Source organism: Triturus cristatus, chromosome 4_1 (genome assembly GCF_964204655.1).
Source record: "Triturus cristatus chromosome 4_1, aTriCri1.1, whole genome shotgun sequence".
NCBI lineage: Eukaryota > Metazoa > Chordata > Amphibia > Caudata > Salamandridae > Triturus > Triturus cristatus.
In genome coordinates, this window is record NC_140585.1 from 1,200,301,874 (window position 1) to 1,200,321,402 (window position 19,529).

The following is a 19,529-nucleotide window of genomic DNA, read 5'->3' on the forward strand; positions in this document are numbered from 1 at the left end:
AGCTGGAGTCTAAAGCTATTACTGGGAAATGGTCAGAACCCCTGGCATGTGTTATTCTTCATGTAACCTGCTAATCAAGAAGAATTAAGTAAGATATCTAACTGCACAGAGGCTCATTACCAGTTATACAATGTGAATCACCTTTCTTTCTCTTTCTCTCTCTCTCTCTTTCTCTCTCTCTCTCTCTCTCTCTCTCTCTCTCTCTCTCTCTCTATATATATATATATATATATATATAATCTACTGGCGGTCGTCAGTAGATAGTTATAGTTACAACCTAGTTTCCATAGGAAATCTCCCAATTCTATTTTGAATAACTTTGGCGCCGGTTGACGAATCCTCGCGCAATTTTCAAAACTAATGGGGCGCTCCGTTCAGCTTCTACCCTGAAAGTCTCCGGGTGATTCGTCAAGCGGGCGCTGAGAAAAAGGGGGGGTCCCAAAACGCGTTTTCCCCATGCATTTTTCCATAGGACCTTTAGTCGCAGCTACAGCCCGAACGGCTGAACAGAATTACGTGGAATTTGGCAGAGAGGTAGCCATTAGGGCAAGGAAGTGCCTTTTGCAGGTCTGGTGTAAATATGTGCAGTATTTCCTGAGAAAATAGCATTTAAAAGCATATCAATATCTATACGCGCGCACCGTGCGCGCACTGTGCCCGCACCCTGCCGTGCGCGAGCGCAATTCTGATTGGTTGAAAGAGGTCAGTAAACATTCGAATCGATCGAAACCAGGAAGTGTCGGCCGCCATTTTGTCTCTTGCAGTCTGAGGGGGTGAAAAACAAAGGTGGAGAACGTGAAAAGGGGGCAGAGTGGACAGTTCCTGACCCCCTAGCCTTGGTCAGGGGGTCACAGAAGGACCCCCAAGGGAGAAAAAAAACATTTTTTTTTTTTTAAAAATCGCGAGGTGCGCGCACCCTGCGCGCACTGCGAACCGTGGGCGCTCGGTGCGCGAAGCGCATGGTGCGCGCACGGTGTAAACCTGGAAAAAAAAACAAAAAAAAAACATAACTTAGCATTTAAAAAACCGTACAAATTCACTGAAAAAACCATAGGTTTCCCACACGTTATAGTTACGAATTAGCATTTAAAAAACCTTGCAAATTAACTTAAAAAACCATAGGTTTCACACATGTTATAGTTACCTGGACATTTCACTCGTAAAAAACCAATGAAATTCCCCCGTTCTAGTTACTGCAGGCAACTATAACTCACGTGACCGCAATCCTCTGCTGATGACGTCAGATATTACATCACTGATGACATATGTGTCTTTCTGAAAAATAAATATTTGTAATATATGTATAGCTAAAGATTAATGGAAGAAGACATGGGTAAATAAGTGTCTAAATACAGTGATGTAATATCTGACGTCATCAGCAGAGATTGCGATCGCGTGAGTTATAGTTGCCTGCAGTAACTATAACAGGGGAATTTCATTGGTTTTTTACGAGTGAAATGTCCAGGTAACTATAACGTGTGAAACCTATGGTTTTTTAAGTGAATATAAAAAATATATATTATTCCTTTCCGTAGTGCTTTGCTGCTCCCTGCTGGAGAGCGTTTTGCTTACATTTATGTTTCTGCTCGAAATCTGGATTTTAAGGTATGACCTTAGGCAAAGCCTTTTGATTTTTATTAATATTAGTATAATATCCATATAGAGGCTTTCAGTCAGCCATCTTCATCCAATGGCCTGTTGGTGGTACAGTTACAATTTCATTCTGCCTACTACAGCAAACATACAGTAGGGGGCAGTTGGTCTTCAGCCATTGGCTAACTTGGCCATGAGCAAGGACCTTCTTTTATTTCGCAAGGAGCACATCACGTGCAAAGCAGTTCCCTTCGGTGCCGGCACTGCTATCGCAATATGTGTTCTTTTAGACCAGATTTTTTTATGTTTTGTTTGTTTTTTAGATTAATTAGGGGACGGCAGCTTCCTCAAAATTAAATTTAGCAAAAAGCATTACACAATAAACACGTATTGACTAATCCAAGAGGCTGGCGGCCAGTGGCAAACCTATTTGCTTTGCCAGTACTTGATTTTATAGCAATAGGTCTGCTTTTAGAGTATTTTAAAGCAGTATTGCCGTGGCTTGTTTCAGTTGTCTGTTTTAGAGCAGTGCGATTTGAACTTGTCATATTGTCCGGTCTTTTATGGCAGTGCGGTTCTACCTACTTCTACTGCCTTTTTTGCAGTAGGGTTCTGTCCTAATATCGGTGTGTATTTTTTTATAACAATATGGCCATATACAGCGTGTAGTGTCTGGTGTTTTTGTTATAGCGGTGGAGTCTAGCCTGCTTCTTTTTATAGCAGTGTCATTGTTTTTGCTGTGTTTGCCATTGACAGAATCTCTTAGTGTTAGACCCTGGATTCGTTACAAAAAATCAAATCAGAGAAGATGGTGAAAGAGGCTGTTAGGCTCAAAACATACAAGCCTGTAGGGAATTGTCTGAAAAGCAGTGCTCGCCAGTGCCTTTCATGGAGCTGGAAGCTTCTTCCAAAATAAAATCATCCACAGGTAAGGCAGCGCCTCCCAAACGGTGGCCATAATAATTGAGGGCTCTCAGAGGATAACGGATATAAAAATCTGATCAGTGTTGTAAGTGGATTTGCTATATAAATATGACCTTCGGTTGGCGAGTGAGGAGTGATGCAGTACATTTAAGGTTCAGAACATTGCAGAATAGTCTTGTTCAGTGTTGTGGAAAAACAAGCTGTGTCTCTCTGGATGTAAAAGATGTGCGTTGCCTTATAGTCCCACACAGTCATTTCCTACTGTTTTTCTCCAAGGTGCGCTCCATGGTGAGTGATTTTGCTGTTTTCCTGACCATCCTCACCATGGTAATTGTGGATTACTTAATCGGTGTCCCGTCCCCAAAGCTGCAAGTCCCAAGTGAATTCAAGGTGAGTACTTACTCACACCCTTACTTCTTCACCTACCCAACCCTAGCCACCACTGCTAGAATATGGTCTCCTTCCAATGTTTCCCCACCCAGTGTGTGTTTACCCTTTTTTTAGTCTATATTGTTACCGTTCTTTGGCGCACTTTGATTTGATTGTTTTTTGGTTGTGAGCAGATGTGAACGTTTTAGGCTGATGGCACGTAGGACAGAAAAACTGGATAACATGTGTCCAGTGATTTCCCATGGCCCTTCCCATGCTCCCAGGACACAACATGGTTTACTGTGCAACATTCTCAAACATTTTCATTAGCCTATGTTTACATTTCCATCTACATACAACATGCCCATAAAGAAATTGTTGGGAAGATGCATGAGAAGAATGAGATTTGAGTAACCACTATGAAACTGAAGAATGATTTCAGTGAGAAATTGAAGTGATGCGCTGTGAAAGTCAAGACCTTCCTGTGAGGGGGCAGAGGGTACCGCCAGGCACTTTCTGCAAGAAAATACCCTTGCTCCTGTGGCGCCACTGCCTGAACACCACCTAAAAACAAGAAAGAAACGCCCAGTTAGAAAAAGGGCTGAGATTTGGTAGTGGCTGAGAGAAAGGTGGAAACAGGGAAAATGTTTGGAAACATTTGTAGCTTTCTTGTGATACTTGGCAGATGGACCCCCTCCATTCAGGTTATCTGACGTTTTGTTATTTGTTTTGTCCCTGGCCTAAGGCTTTGCTCTGGGCACTGTTAAAGGGTGTCTGTTGGCTCTTTTGTGGTTACCAGAGCAGCCCTCATTGTTTAAGTCCCGAGTTATGTGCTTTTTGAAAGGTTTACATCTTTTGTTTCCTCCCCCCTCTTAATCATGCTAGAGTGGGACCTTAGCTTGGTCCTTAGCACTCCCTTTGAGCTGATTCACAGCTGCTCCTTGTGGCTTGTCACCCTCAAGACAGTGTTCCTCGTTGCCATACCAGCAGCGCAGCAGGGGAGTGAGCTCCAAGCTCTGTGTCAGCCGGCCATATGGCACCTTCTTCCCAGACAGGCTGTTTTTGCAGTCACAGGCATAATTCCTGCCTAAAGTTGTGACGCCGTCCCACGTCAGCCAGTACATCACCCTGCCGGCATTCTATGCTCTTCCTCGCCCCTTCAATGGGGAGGAGAGACTCCATCACTTGAGACTCAAGGTAGATATGAGCTTTTTTATAGATCATACGAAAGAAAACCAGGTGGACGATTGATTTGCTCTTTGTGGGATTCCCTAGAGTGAAAAAAGGTAAGGCTGAAGAAGCGTTCTCTCCCACTGAATTGTGCTTTGCATTAAGATCTGCTACGCATTGGCTAAAAATCAGCCTTCGCAAGGACTGCGTGCTCTTTCTACCACAGCCAAAGCTGCTACCAACGCAGTGGCATGTGGTTTCCATGTCCTGGACATTTGCCAGGCCCCTACATGGGCATCCTGTCATATGTTTATGAAGCACTATTACAGTCAGGTTTGCAGCCAGGAGCATTTTGGCTGTTAGAATCTGCAGGGCTTTCTGGTTTGAGTCCATCCACAGACACACCTTCAAATAGGTATTGCTTTGGTATCTATTCGAAAGGTGAGGAATCTACGACTAGAAGTCGCTATTAGAAGAGCAAGTCACTTACCTTCACTAAATATTTTTCTGAAAGAGACTGTCTAACCGAAGATTCCTCACCTAGATTCCCATCCTCGCAGTTCTCTGATTGTGCTCTATCCATTAATAAGATCCCAAGTCTAGGAATCTGATTAACCTACTTGCCATTGGGGCTTGGCGGCTTGGGGCACAGACTGTCCATAAAGCAGCTGGTGTCAGTGCAAGGGAGTGGCACCTATATAAGCTTTGCACTTCATTTCCGGAGCAGAACGGGGTCAGTGCAGAGCTGCACTCTGCCACCTACTGGTGTGCAGAAGTACTGCTGAAAAGTTTCAGGATCCAGTCTGATGCCTGGGAAATATTGAACAGGTGAGAAATCAGCTGCTAGATAGTCTTTACCAGAAAGAGCATTACTGAAGGTAAGTGATCCATTTTTTTAAACAGTAGATGCCCCATTATTTTGAAAGAGCTACACTTCACTTGTCACACATGATACTTGAACACCTCTCCTGCTACTCCAACAATGTGGTATACAGTTCTATGATGCACATCCTGCCTATCATTCTGATATTTTCAAAATCATTTGTCATACGTTAAGGCAAACCTAAACATGATGTGCATATTTCTCAAGTCGTTCTTTTCAACCTATTTTTTAAGCCTACCAGAGATGACCGTGGGTGGATTGTTAATCCAATCGGCCCCAATCCATGGTGGACTGTGTTCCCCACCGTCTTTCCAGCCCTTCTCTGCACCATCTTAATCTTCATGGACCAGCAAATTACAGCTGTCATCATCAACAGGAAAGAACATAAGCTCAAGGTGAGATGCACACACGTTATGGTCGGAGGCATTAGGTGTATGTGACCTGGTGTTGAAGACATTCTGAGACAGGTACTTGATGGCATGCAAAAGGTATAAGGTGTAGAAGAAACACGCAAGCAGTAAGCAGAAGGTTTAGATGAGAAAGGCGCTGGTAACATGCATTAGATTTAGGTGAGAAAAGTGTGATAGCTTTTATAGTGGGTTAAAGTTCAAGATGAAACCAAGCATTACTTGTTGGTGAGAAAGTTGTTAGTGTAATTGATAAGATGTTGATGTGGCCACTGTTGGTGATGCGCATAATGTGTAAGTGTGGAGAGAGTTACCACTCCACCTGTCAGACACGGTACTTGGGCATTTCTCCTGCTGTTCCAGTCACGTAGATGATGTGGGTTGCTGATATCACTGCATTCTAGGATTGCACACCCATGTCCTGATTTGGTGAGTAAGGGAACTGTGACGAGGTAGCCATTAGCACAAAATATTCTTTTGTACTCCCTTTTAGAGTACTACTGCATACCTTTCCTCTCCCTGTTACACGCTCAAAGACAAAGTGCACTCACTCTCACCCACCTGGCCACACTTTTACCTGTTCATTACTTTAAATATTGTTGTTCACCCTCCTATAGAGATGCCTGCCAGGCAGTACAGTGGACTCACTACACTGCACGGCCCGCTGTGCTTTGCACTCAGCTTTTCTCCTATTGTAGCATAACTATAACCGCTCAAAACCTGAAATTCTAGTGCCAACTGTGTAGGGGTCTGCGCTCTGCATCTTCTTCCAAGCCAAAGACATAGTGTATTGTACTGCACTCCTGTGCCCTACAGGAAGTCATACCGTAACATAACTTCAATTTCTAGCAGCTTAAGACCCTGAAATCCTAATCAAAAATTGTCCAGGGGTCTTTTCCCGCTCACGGACAGACTCCACTGCACAGCATCGCTTGACCCTGTACCCACTCTCAGTCCAATGGTAAATAGCATTATCCTTCTCAAGCAGGTCAAGAGTCAGAAATCCTCACACAAAACAGACAGGTTTATGCCTTTCACCCCTCTACGAGTGCTGAATGCGAGCCTCAAGTCCTCATCAGTTAAATAATGCGGTACTCCACTACAGAAGCATAATAGGCAACAAAGGTCCTTTCTCATGCCACGTTTAACTTGGGGGAGTATTAGGGCAGATCTTTCAGCATCCCAAGGGGCACTCGCCCTCAGACTGTGACACCTCTGCCCTCCCAGGAGACAGGGCATATGGTGAAGTTAAGGGGGTGGAGCATGTACTACATTTCCGACTCTCCCACCCCCCTCTTTAGTTTGTGGGCTCTAGAGGTGGATGTATCAATCAGGGAGAGTCGTCTGGGCATGGCCTAAGGGCTGACACTGTCACGGAGGGAGGTGTAGGCACTTCCGTGTACTTCTGTGAAACTGTCTTGGATCTAGTATCGCTTTATTTGAATACCTTTGAATGTAATCTTCTGACAGACTCAATTTCTGTCACCTACAGATAGACTTTCTTATAAACACACACTCATCTTTAACTGCTTCTTACTCCTTCTGTTTCTCGCTCTCTCTTTTTCCTCTTTTTCCTCTTTGTTTTAAGCTCCAGCACATCTAGTTGCCAGGTACTGCCTCTACCTTCAGCACGCTGTTACGAGCGCTTTGCTCGCCCTGTATTTTAACTGTTGTTTTATTGTTTTTTGGCTTTTATTGTCACTCCGTCTTAGCAGGACCTGGGTAAAGATCCCCCCCTCCCTCTTACCGCATGTAATTTGTTTGAAACACCGTCACTTGGCGGGTCCGGGTTCCGTGGGTGGTCCGGGGCTGCTGCTTTAGGCGCCATCTTGCTTTGGGCTTTAATATCTGTTTGCGGGCGCCATCTTGGAGCGTATTGACGCTCGCTCGGCTCAAAGGAACGCCTATTTAAGGCGGACTCGGTATCTGGACTCTGGTCAGGTACTGCTTCTACCTTCAGCACGCTGTTACGAGCGCTTTGCTCGCCCTGTATTTTAACTGTTGTTTTATTGTTTTTTGGCTTTTATTGTCACTCCGTCTTAGCAGGACCTGGGTAAAGATCCCCCCCTCCCTCTTACCGCATGTAATTTGTTTGAAACACCGTCACTTGGCGGGTCCGGGTTCCGTGGGTGGTCCGGGGCTGCTGCTTTAGGCGCCATCTTGCTTTGGGCTTTAATATCTGTTTGCGGGCGCCATCTTGGAGCGTATTGACGCTCGCTCGGCTCAAAGGAACGCCTATTTAAAGTCGTCCTTTCCCGCGCAGCGGGTACGCGCAGTGGGACGCCGTCGCTTAGCCGGAGTCGTGCCTGAGTCCTGCCCGTCTGCGCCCGTCCGCGCTAGGGGCGCGCAGGGCGCAGCGGGGTTCTTGAGAATTGGTCTCGGGTTCGGCTCTCGCTACCATGCTGGTGTATTCTGGCGACACTTTGCGGGGTATTGGTCGTTCAATTGTGAGTTGTACCCTTCCCCCTATACACCCACTAGTAGGCCCCTTTCACTGTGCGTGTGGTAGGTGGTCTTTAGATTCCCCTACCCTGAGCGCACACGAATATTCTACGGCTGCCCCCAGTAAGATTCGTGCCAAGCATTCTCTTCGCATCTTCAGCCTGAATGCCAGGTCTCTGGTGCTGCATTATCAGGCCGTGTTTGACCTGATACAGGAAGAGGCTCCGGACATCGTAGCCATCACCGAGACGTGGTTGAAGGATGACGATGTGGCCATTATCAACTTGGCATTTCCCTCTGATTTTTCGGTTTTCACCCTTAACCGTTCTACTAGGGGAGGGGGTATTGCGCTGGCCTTGCGACCTGGCCTCACTGGCAGCTGGTCTGGTCTGACCATTCCGGGATGTGAAAGTGCGGTGTTTAAGATCTCGGTCACCCCACATTTTACACTCTCGGGGATGGTGGTTTATCGCCCCCCTGGGAGTGATGTGGCGTTTAGAGCGGCCTTCCCCGACGTGGTTAGTTCCTTGGTGGTAGGTTGTTCTAATTTCTCGATTTTGGGCGACCTCAACTTACATCTTGAGAACCTTACCTCCCCCTCGGTTAGCGGTATTCTTGCCGACCTGGAGGCCCTTCAACTGGTGCAAATGGTTCGTCAGTCTACCCATTCAGGCGGCCATACCTTAGATCCTTTTTTCACCAATTTGGCAGACGCGGTTGTCTCCGCCGTTACACCTCTTGGCTGGACGGACCACTCTTTGGTTACCATCTGCACCCCTTTGCCAGGAATGGTTATTGTTCCCCCGGCAAAGCTGGTTACAAGGCGGCAATGGAGTAAATTACGGCTGGAGGACTTACATCGTGTCCTCGCCGAGGAGCCTTTAGAACCTGCGATGCTGGTTGATTCAGGTTACGAGAAGTTCTGCTCCTGGATCTCCAAGGCGCTTGACGCCCTTATCCCTATTGCCGCTTGTAAAGTCAGCTCCAGATTCAAGATTTTGAGGGGGGTAGGCCCTTCTATTCTTGCGGATCTTTTGTCCTGGTATGTGCCTGCTCGGCCCCTGAGATCCTTGGGTCAGGCACTCACTGTGATTCCCCGATACAGGTTGTGTCGGGCTGGTGGCCGTTCTTTTCGGGTCAGAGCAGCCGAGCTCTGGAACTCCCTTCCTGTAGAGTTGCGCCTGCTTGATGATCTTTTAGTTTTTCGCAAGGCCTTAAAAACCTTTTTGTTTTAATAAATTCTTTTTCCTCTTTTCTGTTGTGTTGCTTGTGGTGTTGCATTTTTACCTGCCGTGCGCCTGGACGCCCCTTTGCTGGGGCAGCAGTGCGCATTACAAATGTATGTAACATAACATAACATAACATAACAAAATGTCACCAATATTAATAATGCGCTTTAGTGCAATGCAAAAGGCTGAAGTTGACATGTATCTGTAGGTTGTTCCCACATCCCAAATTTTCTTACCATGAATATGCCACGGCCAAAAGCAGAGCAATCAGTTCAGTGATGGTTACTTATTTAGTGTTTATTTATGTTTTGAGCCTAGCCATATGACTGCAGTATGATTTGCATATCTGTGGTTTGGAAGAGTGCATTGAACAATCTAGGATGACTACTCACCCACCTGCCCATAGAAAGTACCGCCGAACTCCATATCGATGTATATAAGTGCCTAAGCTTTTGAAAATAGTTTTTCGTACATAATATATCATAGGCTGCCGTTACCAAAAGCAGCCAGCGCACCTCAGTCAGATAACCAATATGCGAGCTTGCACTAGGCGCCCAGCAGCACTCTCTAGCCATCAGTAACACCACACACCATTGTTCAATCTCTTTCAAGTGATCATGCTCCAACAGGTGACAGTGGACAGGACCCCCCCTCAACATAATGCCACCAACACAGCACCAAAGCCATGCAGTTGCAAAGCATGTCCAGTAAATGGCATTGTCTAACACATCTAGGGGTGCTGCTGCCACGCATGAGGTATGTGACGCGGTACTGATGACAAACATCAGGTGCCTGTGGGGCAGGTGATGGTGGAATACGTGAGGCAGGATGATGGTACTGTGGATGTCATGTCTAACAGGGTAGCTGGTGGGGTGTTGATGACACACAGGTGTAGTTGAGGCCACGCCTGCCGACATACATCAGATGTAGGTAAGGTTTGTACTCATGAAATGTAGAATGTGTTGGCGGTGCAGGTGCTTATGACAAGCATCAGCTGCAAGTGACAGAGACACGGAGGGCATTCATATATTAGAGAGTGAGAGACTTGCTGATGATATGCATGAGATGCGGGCGAGCCAGTTGAGGGTGACATGCATAAGGTGCAGGTGGGGCAGGCGCTGGTTGCATGCATAAAGTTTAGATGGAGTGTGCATTTTCTAATGGTATGCATAAGGTGGGTGTGTTAGTGTTCATTCTAGGTAAAAGGTGCGGGCGAGGCATGTGCTAATGTCATGCATAAGGCATGGGTGTTGCAGGGCCTGGTTCCAGGCATGAGGGGTAGTGGGATGCCAATGACTTTCTGAACTTCAGTGTGATACAGGTTCTACTGGCATGGACGAGGTGTCGATAAGGTAGGTTCTGTTGGTTTGCCTAAGGTCATGGTGAGATAGTTGCTGATCTCCTAGTCAAGTGAGTGTTGCGGAACATCGTGTAGTTTTGGCTAATATCTCACAACCTCTCTTTGTGAGGTAGTTTCTCTTTTATTTTCACTTCTACCCTTGATTACAAAATGCTTTCAAACTTCCAAAGGAAGCTATATTACAGTGCTATGAAGTTGTTCAGGAAACCAACATTTAACTGATTTGTAGTTTGCTTTCTGAGTTTGGGTCATATTGCCTTTTTGAATATTGCTTTTATACCACAACCATATATTCATAGCTGTGCAGTCTTTTACTGATCTTTTACTGTTCCTTTCTGTACTGTTTCTTGGCAGTAATGACCAAACGTTATTGGCCTATGAGTGCTGATGAGTGTGTGAAATCAGTTTGTTGGAGTTGGTCCATCTACTGTGGAGAGGCCTCTTGGCCACGTGCTCTTTGCTAACTGCGATTATGCCTGGTTTCTCTTTCTGCTATTACCTAGAGTCGTCAAGTGTTTCCATCAATGTCTATATGCCAGTAGATTCTGGTCAACTCAATGATAACAATAGTCTCTTCCGTTCCCACAGAAAGGATGTGGCTACCACCTGGACCTGCTGATGGTGGCGCTGATGCTCGGCCTGTGCTCTGTGATGGGCCTTCCGTGGTTTGTGGCAGCCACGGTCCTCTCGATCACGCATGTCAACAGCTTGAAGCTGGAGTCTGAATGCTCGGCACCTGGCGAGCAACCCAAGTTTCTCGGGATCATTGAGCAGAGAGTAACTGGACTCATGATCTTTGTTCTCATGGGCTGCTCAGTCTTCATGACGGCGGTACTCAAGGTAACCATTCAGCCTATCACCCACAAACGCATGTCATCGATCTCCAACCATAACTGAGCCCTTCAAGCACTGGCTAGGTGGATTTGGTTCAAATTACAGGTTTCAGTGTATTCAAAATACATCTTCACGTTTATGTACATTTTATCTTGCATGCACACCACATTTTTTATGTAATGTGCAACATATTTTAAAATGACATCTTTGCATTGTTCAATAATTTGAATTAAAAGCATAAAGAAGTACAAATATGGCTGGTCCTTAATTAAAAAAAGATAAGCTAGAAATCTGAAGTAGAAGTAAAATGTAGGCAGATTAACAAACTCAGTCCACAGTAGAAAGATTATGGTAATTCCGTCAAAAACACACACATCTGCAGATATGTTTTAAACCAGATAGGTTTCTCAGGTTTTATGTTCTTTCGAAACATCACTTGAAACATGTTCTTAAAGTGGCGCAAATGTTACTGTAGAGTTTTGGGCTTTATTGTGGACATGGAAGAGTCTACATGACGCAGCAGTCCATTATTTCGAAAACATCCAAAATCATGCAGCCAACATTAGCATTAATTTATCCAGACAGTAGCATTTGATACGGTCTTATATCTACACTTGCTCAGGATCAACTGATAGTTGGAATTCAAGCTCAGGCACCTGGTTCACAGTTTTATCCGTAACGTTGCATATACTTCCCAAAAAATAAGCGACAGCTGTATCCATCTAATTTGAACCTAAAATAGGTTTCTCAGCTGTGCATTAAATCCCCTAAATAAATGTCCACTCACCTTCGAGCCTGGGCTGCCTTAGCTTTAGGTCCACACCTAGAATGCCCTTATAGAAAATAAAACAACCATCAAGCTCAAAAAGTTCTGGAGTTCTTTGAGACTTGCCTCTTATCTGCTGCTTACTAATCTCACCTCTATTTTCTTTCAGAGATAACTAACCTCAAACTACCCCATTGGCACTATAGAAGTCTTCCAATAAATAAGAAATGATTTAGCTTTAGTAAACTGCTTTCTTTTGGACCCTATTTTAGTGCTATTTCTGATAATCTGTGAGCCACCAGTAGTCATCTTTTTTCATAACATTTATCCACAGAGTAGGAGTTTGGTTAAGTTTCTTTATGCAGCTGTCCGTACCTGATACCCAATATTAATGTTCAATGAGTGCCACTGTTAGCCTGTGTCTGTGAGTAAAAAATATATCCTATTCTTGACTGATAATAGAATTATAAATCTCAATAGAGGAGACTTGATTATGCTTTCATTTGCAAGAATTGCTGTTCTGTGGAATGAATTTCTGAGATTTCTCTTGTGGTGTATTCAAACATGAAAATGCATCTACATTGATCTTAAAGGGCCTGAGTAGGAGACAATTTGTAAAGTAAATTATTTACCCCACTATTCCATTTGGAGAATGAATTGGCAGAAGTCAAGTTTCTGGCACCCTGTGGAGGCTTCTTTCAGAGGAATTCTATTTGAATTAAGATAAGGAGGTGGATAGTTACTAAAGCATACCCATTGGTTGTTTATGGCATATTCTCCTCCACTTTCAAATCACTTGAATATCATACATAATTGAAGAGACATAAATATTTCAATGATATAGAGAAGAAATATACCTCTCACCTTAAAATGGATGCTATTTACAGTTATCTTTCACGATCCATATGTTCTTTCTGTGCCCTTCTAAAATGTCCATATAATAAGCCTAAATTGACCTATTTACACTCCAGTGGGTTACAGTAAGGAACTGGTCACAATGACTTATTATGACCTCTCCCTGTCTGGTTTAGTCTGAGTGTAGCATTTAGCCATAATTGGACTATTGCGTACAATGCTTACTTTGTAATAATAATAATAGTAGTAATGATAATATTAAAAATAATGATAATAATTAAGCATGGGGTCCAAGGCTTTTCTTAGGAGCCTTTCTCTGGTGCTACAGCATGGCAGGACTGCTGAATAGCAATGCTATCTATCCTTTTTTTTGTATGTTTTATTGAGTTTTCAAGCATACATTTACATAATAATCCAGAGCACATGAGTAGATAAAAAAGCCATCTCACATGTAGTACAACAGCATGGTATAGACATTTTTCTGCGTACAGTTCTCCATTGCCAAGCCTAGCCCATGTCAGGTTAACAGCTTTTTTTATACATGATCAGAATAATAAAGCGGCACCGGCTCAAGGGTTCAGGTTTTAGGCGGGTCCATGATTTTAGCAAGCATTTCGCCCTAGGTCACTGAGTGTGCTGCAGCTTTCTCTTCTCCTTACTTGTGAGCTTCCTATGTTGCTCATCTGCTAGTGCCCCCTTCTAAGAAGTCCGCTTTCCAGGCTTTTACTTCCGGGGCCCTAGACGCCATCAAGGTAATTTCAATCCGCCTTCTTGCTCACACCATAACGAGTGCCATCATTCCTGAATTAATTTTCAAGCGTTACCGTTTTGGCCTCACACTAAACAAGCACATTTTGGTAGAAGCCTCGAGACCCAGCCCCACCACTTGTGACACCTCTCCCATCACCTCCTCCCAAAATTCTGCGAAAATCGGGCAGACCCATGTCTTGTGTAAAAAGTCAGTAGACACATGTTTGCACCTGCAACATACAGCACAGCTGGTGGGGTAGATCTTAATCACTTTGTTTGGTGTCATGTAGGTTCTGTGTAAGAAGTGACACTGTTTCAGCTTCAGCTTTGCATTTGGGGTCACCTGCTTGACCTGATCACATTCCCACCACCATTTTGATTCAGTCAATTCATCCAGGCAGTCGGCATTCGCCCACTGTTTAGCTTGATCCATCTTGTCACCCTTGTCCATCGCTAAGGCCAGTGTAGGTTTCGCTACTAATCATCTACTCCCAGTCAGTCCCAGTAGCTGACCTACAACCGCACATTCTGCAGGTTTATCTGTGAACGAAACCCAGATGCCCCGGGCACTTTCCACTAGTCTAGCATAGTGTAGGGACTGAGGAATCTGCTCAGATACAAGTGCTCTGCCGTTTCACAGCCCACCTCGCGCCATCTAGCATAGTTCATTTCTTTCAGCAGGTTTTGCAATGGTTTTAATGACAACAGGGGCGTATCCTCATCAAAGGGACTCTGTGGAGTATTTTACTGACCATTGTGTGCAACACATCCGGCATCAAACAACACAGATACACGAACTTCTTAGACAATCCCTTCCCCATCTTAATTGCTTCTGGAAGGATTATGGGTCATACGTGCCTCCAGAAAGGATTTCTCCCAGTCGGTGTCTTCATCGACATAAACCAACTATACAATCCATCTCTCTCCACCTCTCAGCCTCTCAAACATTGTACTCAATATTGCCTCAGCCCATGGCCTAGGCCATAGGGCAACCATGTCAATATTATGCATCTGTGTCAGGTAGATCTGCTGGGTAATAGTCCCCTCAGCAGCACTTCTAGTACCCCCCAGTGTAGACTCCAGGCAGTCAGTAGGAGTCCCAGGACCCTCCGAGGATGAGTCATTCACGCTAGCAATGGTGCCATCCTCCCGGATTGTTATTGGAGCAGCTCGCTGTCAGCTGACCTACATGCCCCTGGCCAGTGTTATCGCCTCCAGCGGACCTCCTTTCAATCCGCTCCTCCCATCTGGGGGCAAGGAGACGCCTACCTCCTGGTCCCTGTTTTATTCCTCATTTCTAGATCAGCCTGCACATCTTAGTGTTGTTAAAATGATATTTCCACTGAACGTATAATCTTCAAGCACACGGGGAAGAGGAGGATATAGCGAAGTGCTCCATGTTTTTGCTTCACTTTCATGAAGGATTTTCGCTGTGACTGCACTCTTCTAGTGTCATCTCTAAAAATGGCTATAGTGTGGTTTAATAAAGCAGCACCCCACTGGCAGCCTAACAGCTGAAAGTATACATTCTTTGTCCTTGTTGTTTAATATTCTGGGTGCCAGGGCCCTCGGAGGAGCCCCCAGTGGGTCCTAAGCCCCCGAAGCCCTACCCTATGCGCTCTCTCCGCCATCAATATAGTAGACAGCTCCCCAGGCTGCAGCTCTTCCTGAATCCATTACTCTAAGAAGGATTCCACATTGTTACCCTCCGCCTGTTCAGGAAATACCATGAAGCACGGATTGTTGTGGGAAGAGCCATTTTCTGTGTCTTCCGCACTGTCTTCTGGGACCCTCGCACCCATGGTCAATTTTCCCACTTTGGTCTTTAAGACTTTAACTTCAGCTTGTGGATCTGATACTGCACCTTCCATCACCTGGACCCTCTCCTATTGATGTAGATCAGTGCACAGCAAATTCATGCTTATAGAAACAGTCTCTATTTTTCTTTCGAGCACTGCTTGTGAGCCATGTATTTGCTGGCAAGAGTTCGGTCTGAGAGTGTTCCTCCTTATGTGACCACAGATCATTAGATTGTGGGCAATCTTCTGACATTACTCACCCCGCACATGTCATCCGACAACAAAGTACCAGCCCTCAGCCACGTCCCTGTATCTCCAAGATGGCCGCTGGCACTGACCTCATGTCGCAGCAGTCCTCACAGCCATCTCCTTACCTGGAGGCCACCAACACCGCCCCGGGTCACAAGAAATAAGGTGCTCAATATGGCAGCAATCTAGGCTGCATTTCAACTGGATCACTGCCAGTTTTTGCCCAGGATGAAGGAGGATGTTGCTGGGGCAACCGGAGTGCTAAGATTTTACCTCCAGTCGGCCATCTTGTTAGGCCACGTCACAAGACTGTCTATTCTTAATTCCACCTCAACTCTCTTTCTTCCACCAACCCACATTGCTTGTCACTTTATCTCACCTGTGTAGGGTCTTTATCATTTTCATTTTCTGGTTTTGTCACTGTTTTCTTATGTTTCGCTTCCTTCTTTTCATGCCTTTCTCACTTGTTCTGGGTGAGAGCCTGATGAAAAATAAGCTCTGGTCCCCAAAAGTTAGTACTAGAGCCTGCCACCTGCAATCAGCTACACGGATTAAGTACTGTGTATGGCAATAAGCTCAGTCTGACTTCTTACAGTCTGCAAGCAAGCTATGAGCTTGTCCAGTAAGCCTGATTGTAATTGAGTTATCAGTCACCAATTTCAGACAGATCAACTCATATAAGTGGGAAAGAATGAAATTCTTATATACGATCAGTCGCTTCCCTATCAATCGTATTTGAACAACGTCTTTTGTCTACATCCCAGCAGTTCTCTGTGTCTATTACAGTGCAACCTAGGACCTCGGGACCTTCTGAGAGTCTCTCTCTGATTATTGTTCCCTTCGCTTCCTTTCTGCATGTGGCCAGTGGTACTTGTCAAGGATTAAGTGGTGACCCTTTACCTTGCCTAGTACATATCTGACCTGCTCATCTATTAGACAGCCCACAACTATCCACTTGCACATTAATCTCTTTTCCCTGGGGTTCCCTTCGGCACTTTATGCTAAGTTATGCAAATACAGGCAGAGCTAGAAAAAATTGCAATCTTCTGGCGTGAGCCTGCGATTATTCCTATTTTTCCTTGATCAGTCCCAGAGTATACTCGGGTGTTTCTTTCTTCTACCACCAATGCCCTCCTTTCCCCCCCCCCCCCCCACCGTCACTCTGGGCGCCAGCCATAACTACACTTTGCCTCTTGGTGACGTATTATGCTTCCCTATTAAAAGTATTTGAGTACAGTTGCTTGGAAATCATGTATCATTGAAGCTGTACTAAATTATGGCATATATGCTGAATGGTATATATTGTAAGACTTGTGGGGCCTAGCACCTTTCAGAACCCATGAGTGTTGTAATAGGGCCACATGCCATGATGTAAGCATTAAAGTAAAGTTGGTAGCATACTCCCTCAGCTTTCAAAGTAAAGAATTCAGGACACACAAAAAGGAATTTTTGGAAATACAATTTCTGGCACAACTCTGTCCATAGAGTCTGGAAACCAATTTCTTCAGTTCATTGTTTGATGTAAGGGAACATTTCAAAATATTTACAATACAGAAGGGGACAGAAGGATTGCACGCATCCGAGAAGGATATTGTTCCTTGGAGCACAAAATGTACCAAGTGCTGGGGCAAGGGAAGTATCACACAAACCGGTTTATTGAAACGGCATATGATCTTTAATCAGTTTACACAATATTTGTCATTTAAAAGGAAAATTTAAAGGTATGTATCAAATGCAGAAAACATATTTATAAGAAATATATTGTTACATTCATGTTCCTCCTTTCAACGTTTATTCTTAGAAACATCACTAGATGGGTCATAATGTTTCATTAGAGTTGACAAGTGCACTTCAGGGGTGGTGAGGGATTGAGATAACTGGAGATACCATATCTGCTTTTCTCTGTATATTTACCCAGATTTTTCTCTCCAGTTTATTCCGATGCCTGTGCTTTATGGTGTGTTTCTCTACATGGGAGTGTCTTCACTGAAGGGCATACAGGTATGTCACGGTTCAGATCTCATTTGTGTGCGTCTGTGTGTGTCTGTCTTGACAAGTACAACTCAGACTTTGGGGCCTGGGCTACTTCTCATATGTTTGATAAACATTGTGTGAGCCAGAGGAGCACTGTCGGTCTGGGAACCATAACGCTATGAGTACCATTCCAGTTAGTGAGTTATTTTTAAGCCAGGATTTTAAAAATGTTATTGTAGAAGGATTTTCCTCAGTCTGCTGAACAGCTTTCCCAGTGTGAAAGTGCGGGTAGAGTTAGGATACTAAAAACACTCCTTTTTAGGTAAGTGGACAGTTCTGGTACATGTGCACAAGAACGCGAATGTGGTTGCGTGTGTAGTATGGTATTGGGAAAAGCCCTCTTGCTTTTTTTCACTTTGATTTCAACATCTATCCAAAGACTCTTCCTCTTGAGTGTTTACACAGTAAGTTAGGTTGGGTGGGAAATGTATCATTCGGGTCACACCTTCGAGTAGTTCTTTCTTGAAAACTTAAAATGTAAATGATAGTGGTTCTGTTTTTCAAAAAGCCAAGATTTGGTAAAAAAATAATGCAGTGAGATGTGACACTGCCTAGTTATAGGTTTACTTATGTTTTTCCCCAGTGTGAGTGGCTGTCCTCACTGCCCCAATCTGCTTCTCTGCTATTCAGTGTTTGACTTTTGTCAATGCTTGCTGCCAAATCTGTTAATCTCCAAGAGCAGATTTCTTTGGCTTTTGAGCCATTGGCTAAATAAAACTACGGGTGTACAAAATTTGTATCCTTTTTTCTTGCGTAATTATGCGAAATTTCAGAAAAATGGAAATCTGGCATTCAGCGCTATATTTTAGCACAAAATGATTACTTGCATCCATTTTTGATGCAAGGGTGTATTTCTTCCTACCAAAATAGCTCAAAAATAAAAACAGCTAGTCACATTCTGTTTCATATGCGTTATTCTGGTGATAAATTTTTACCCAAACACCATTGAAATTGCGACGTTGCCAAAATGGCGTCATTTTGGGAATTTTACATAACCATTATATCGCGAAATAGCAGAATTGACACAATATTTTGGTGGTTTAACAAACAATTCACACAGGCCTAATATGGATGATAATAAGAATCCAGAATTAGGTGAAATTGGTATGTGTGGTTTCTACTGTGGAGCGGTTTAGAACAGGTTCTGTTCACTGTGGGCTACGTGGATTAATACTGTATTTATATTGTGCTTGCTGCATGATGATTTCAGCTTTGAAACAAGTGAATAAAAGTGTGAAATTGTTCTCTAAACTTATTGGTTCTCATCACTTCATTTTGCAATCTGCACAACTGTCTGTGTTTTCTCTTTTCAGTTCTTTGACCGACTCATGCTTTTTGGAATGCCTCCAAAGCACCAGCCCGATTTCATCTATCTGCGTCACGTTCCCCTCCGGAAAGTCCACCTCTTCACTCTGATCCAGCTGACGTGTCTGGTGTCGCTGTGGGTCATCAAGGCTTCACCGGCTGCCATTGTCTTCCCAATGATGGTAAGAAAAATCTATGAAAAAAAAACACTAAAAAACCTAATTGGTGATATTACAAACAGCCCCTTCTTGATAAGTGGAGGAGAGATCAAAGAACACCAAAGAGGACTCCAAAGGACGGATTATGTGGGAAGAATGCACAAATATGTGAATACAGCACAGGCTGAGTGATGTTCTGAAAGCAGTCAAGAGATTTTTACATTCAATTTGAGATTTGTCTTGTAGCTATGGCTCTTGAAGTGGACTGAATAATAAATCTGGTAGCAGCGCTCTTTATAAGAATTCCAATATCCTAGACAGCTTCAGTGCTTAATTTGTAAAATATTAAGTGCCAGGGCTCTAACCAGGAGGCCACTGCAACTTGTACCACCCATCGCCCTT

General features: G+C 44.2%; 1 protein-coding gene across 2 annotated transcripts in view; it reads left to right on the forward strand.

Annotated features, from left to right (window-relative positions):
• The window catches only part of SLC4A8 (solute carrier family 4 member 8), a 544,868-nt gene that overhangs the window by 456,536 nt on the left and 68,803 nt on the right, over positions 1–19,529 (forward strand). For both annotated transcript variants that reach the window (XM_085654497.1, XM_085654496.1), the window contains exons 17-21: positions 2,794–2,907; positions 5,173–5,334; positions 10,966–11,217; positions 17,563–17,631; positions 18,978–19,151. In XM_085654497.1, the coding sequence (XP_085510623.1) occupies positions 2,794–2,907; positions 5,173–5,334; positions 10,966–11,217; positions 17,563–17,631; positions 18,978–19,151 (771 nt within the window). The remainder of the gene's footprint in view (positions 1–2,793; positions 2,908–5,172; positions 5,335–10,965; positions 11,218–17,562; positions 17,632–18,977; positions 19,152–19,529) is intronic.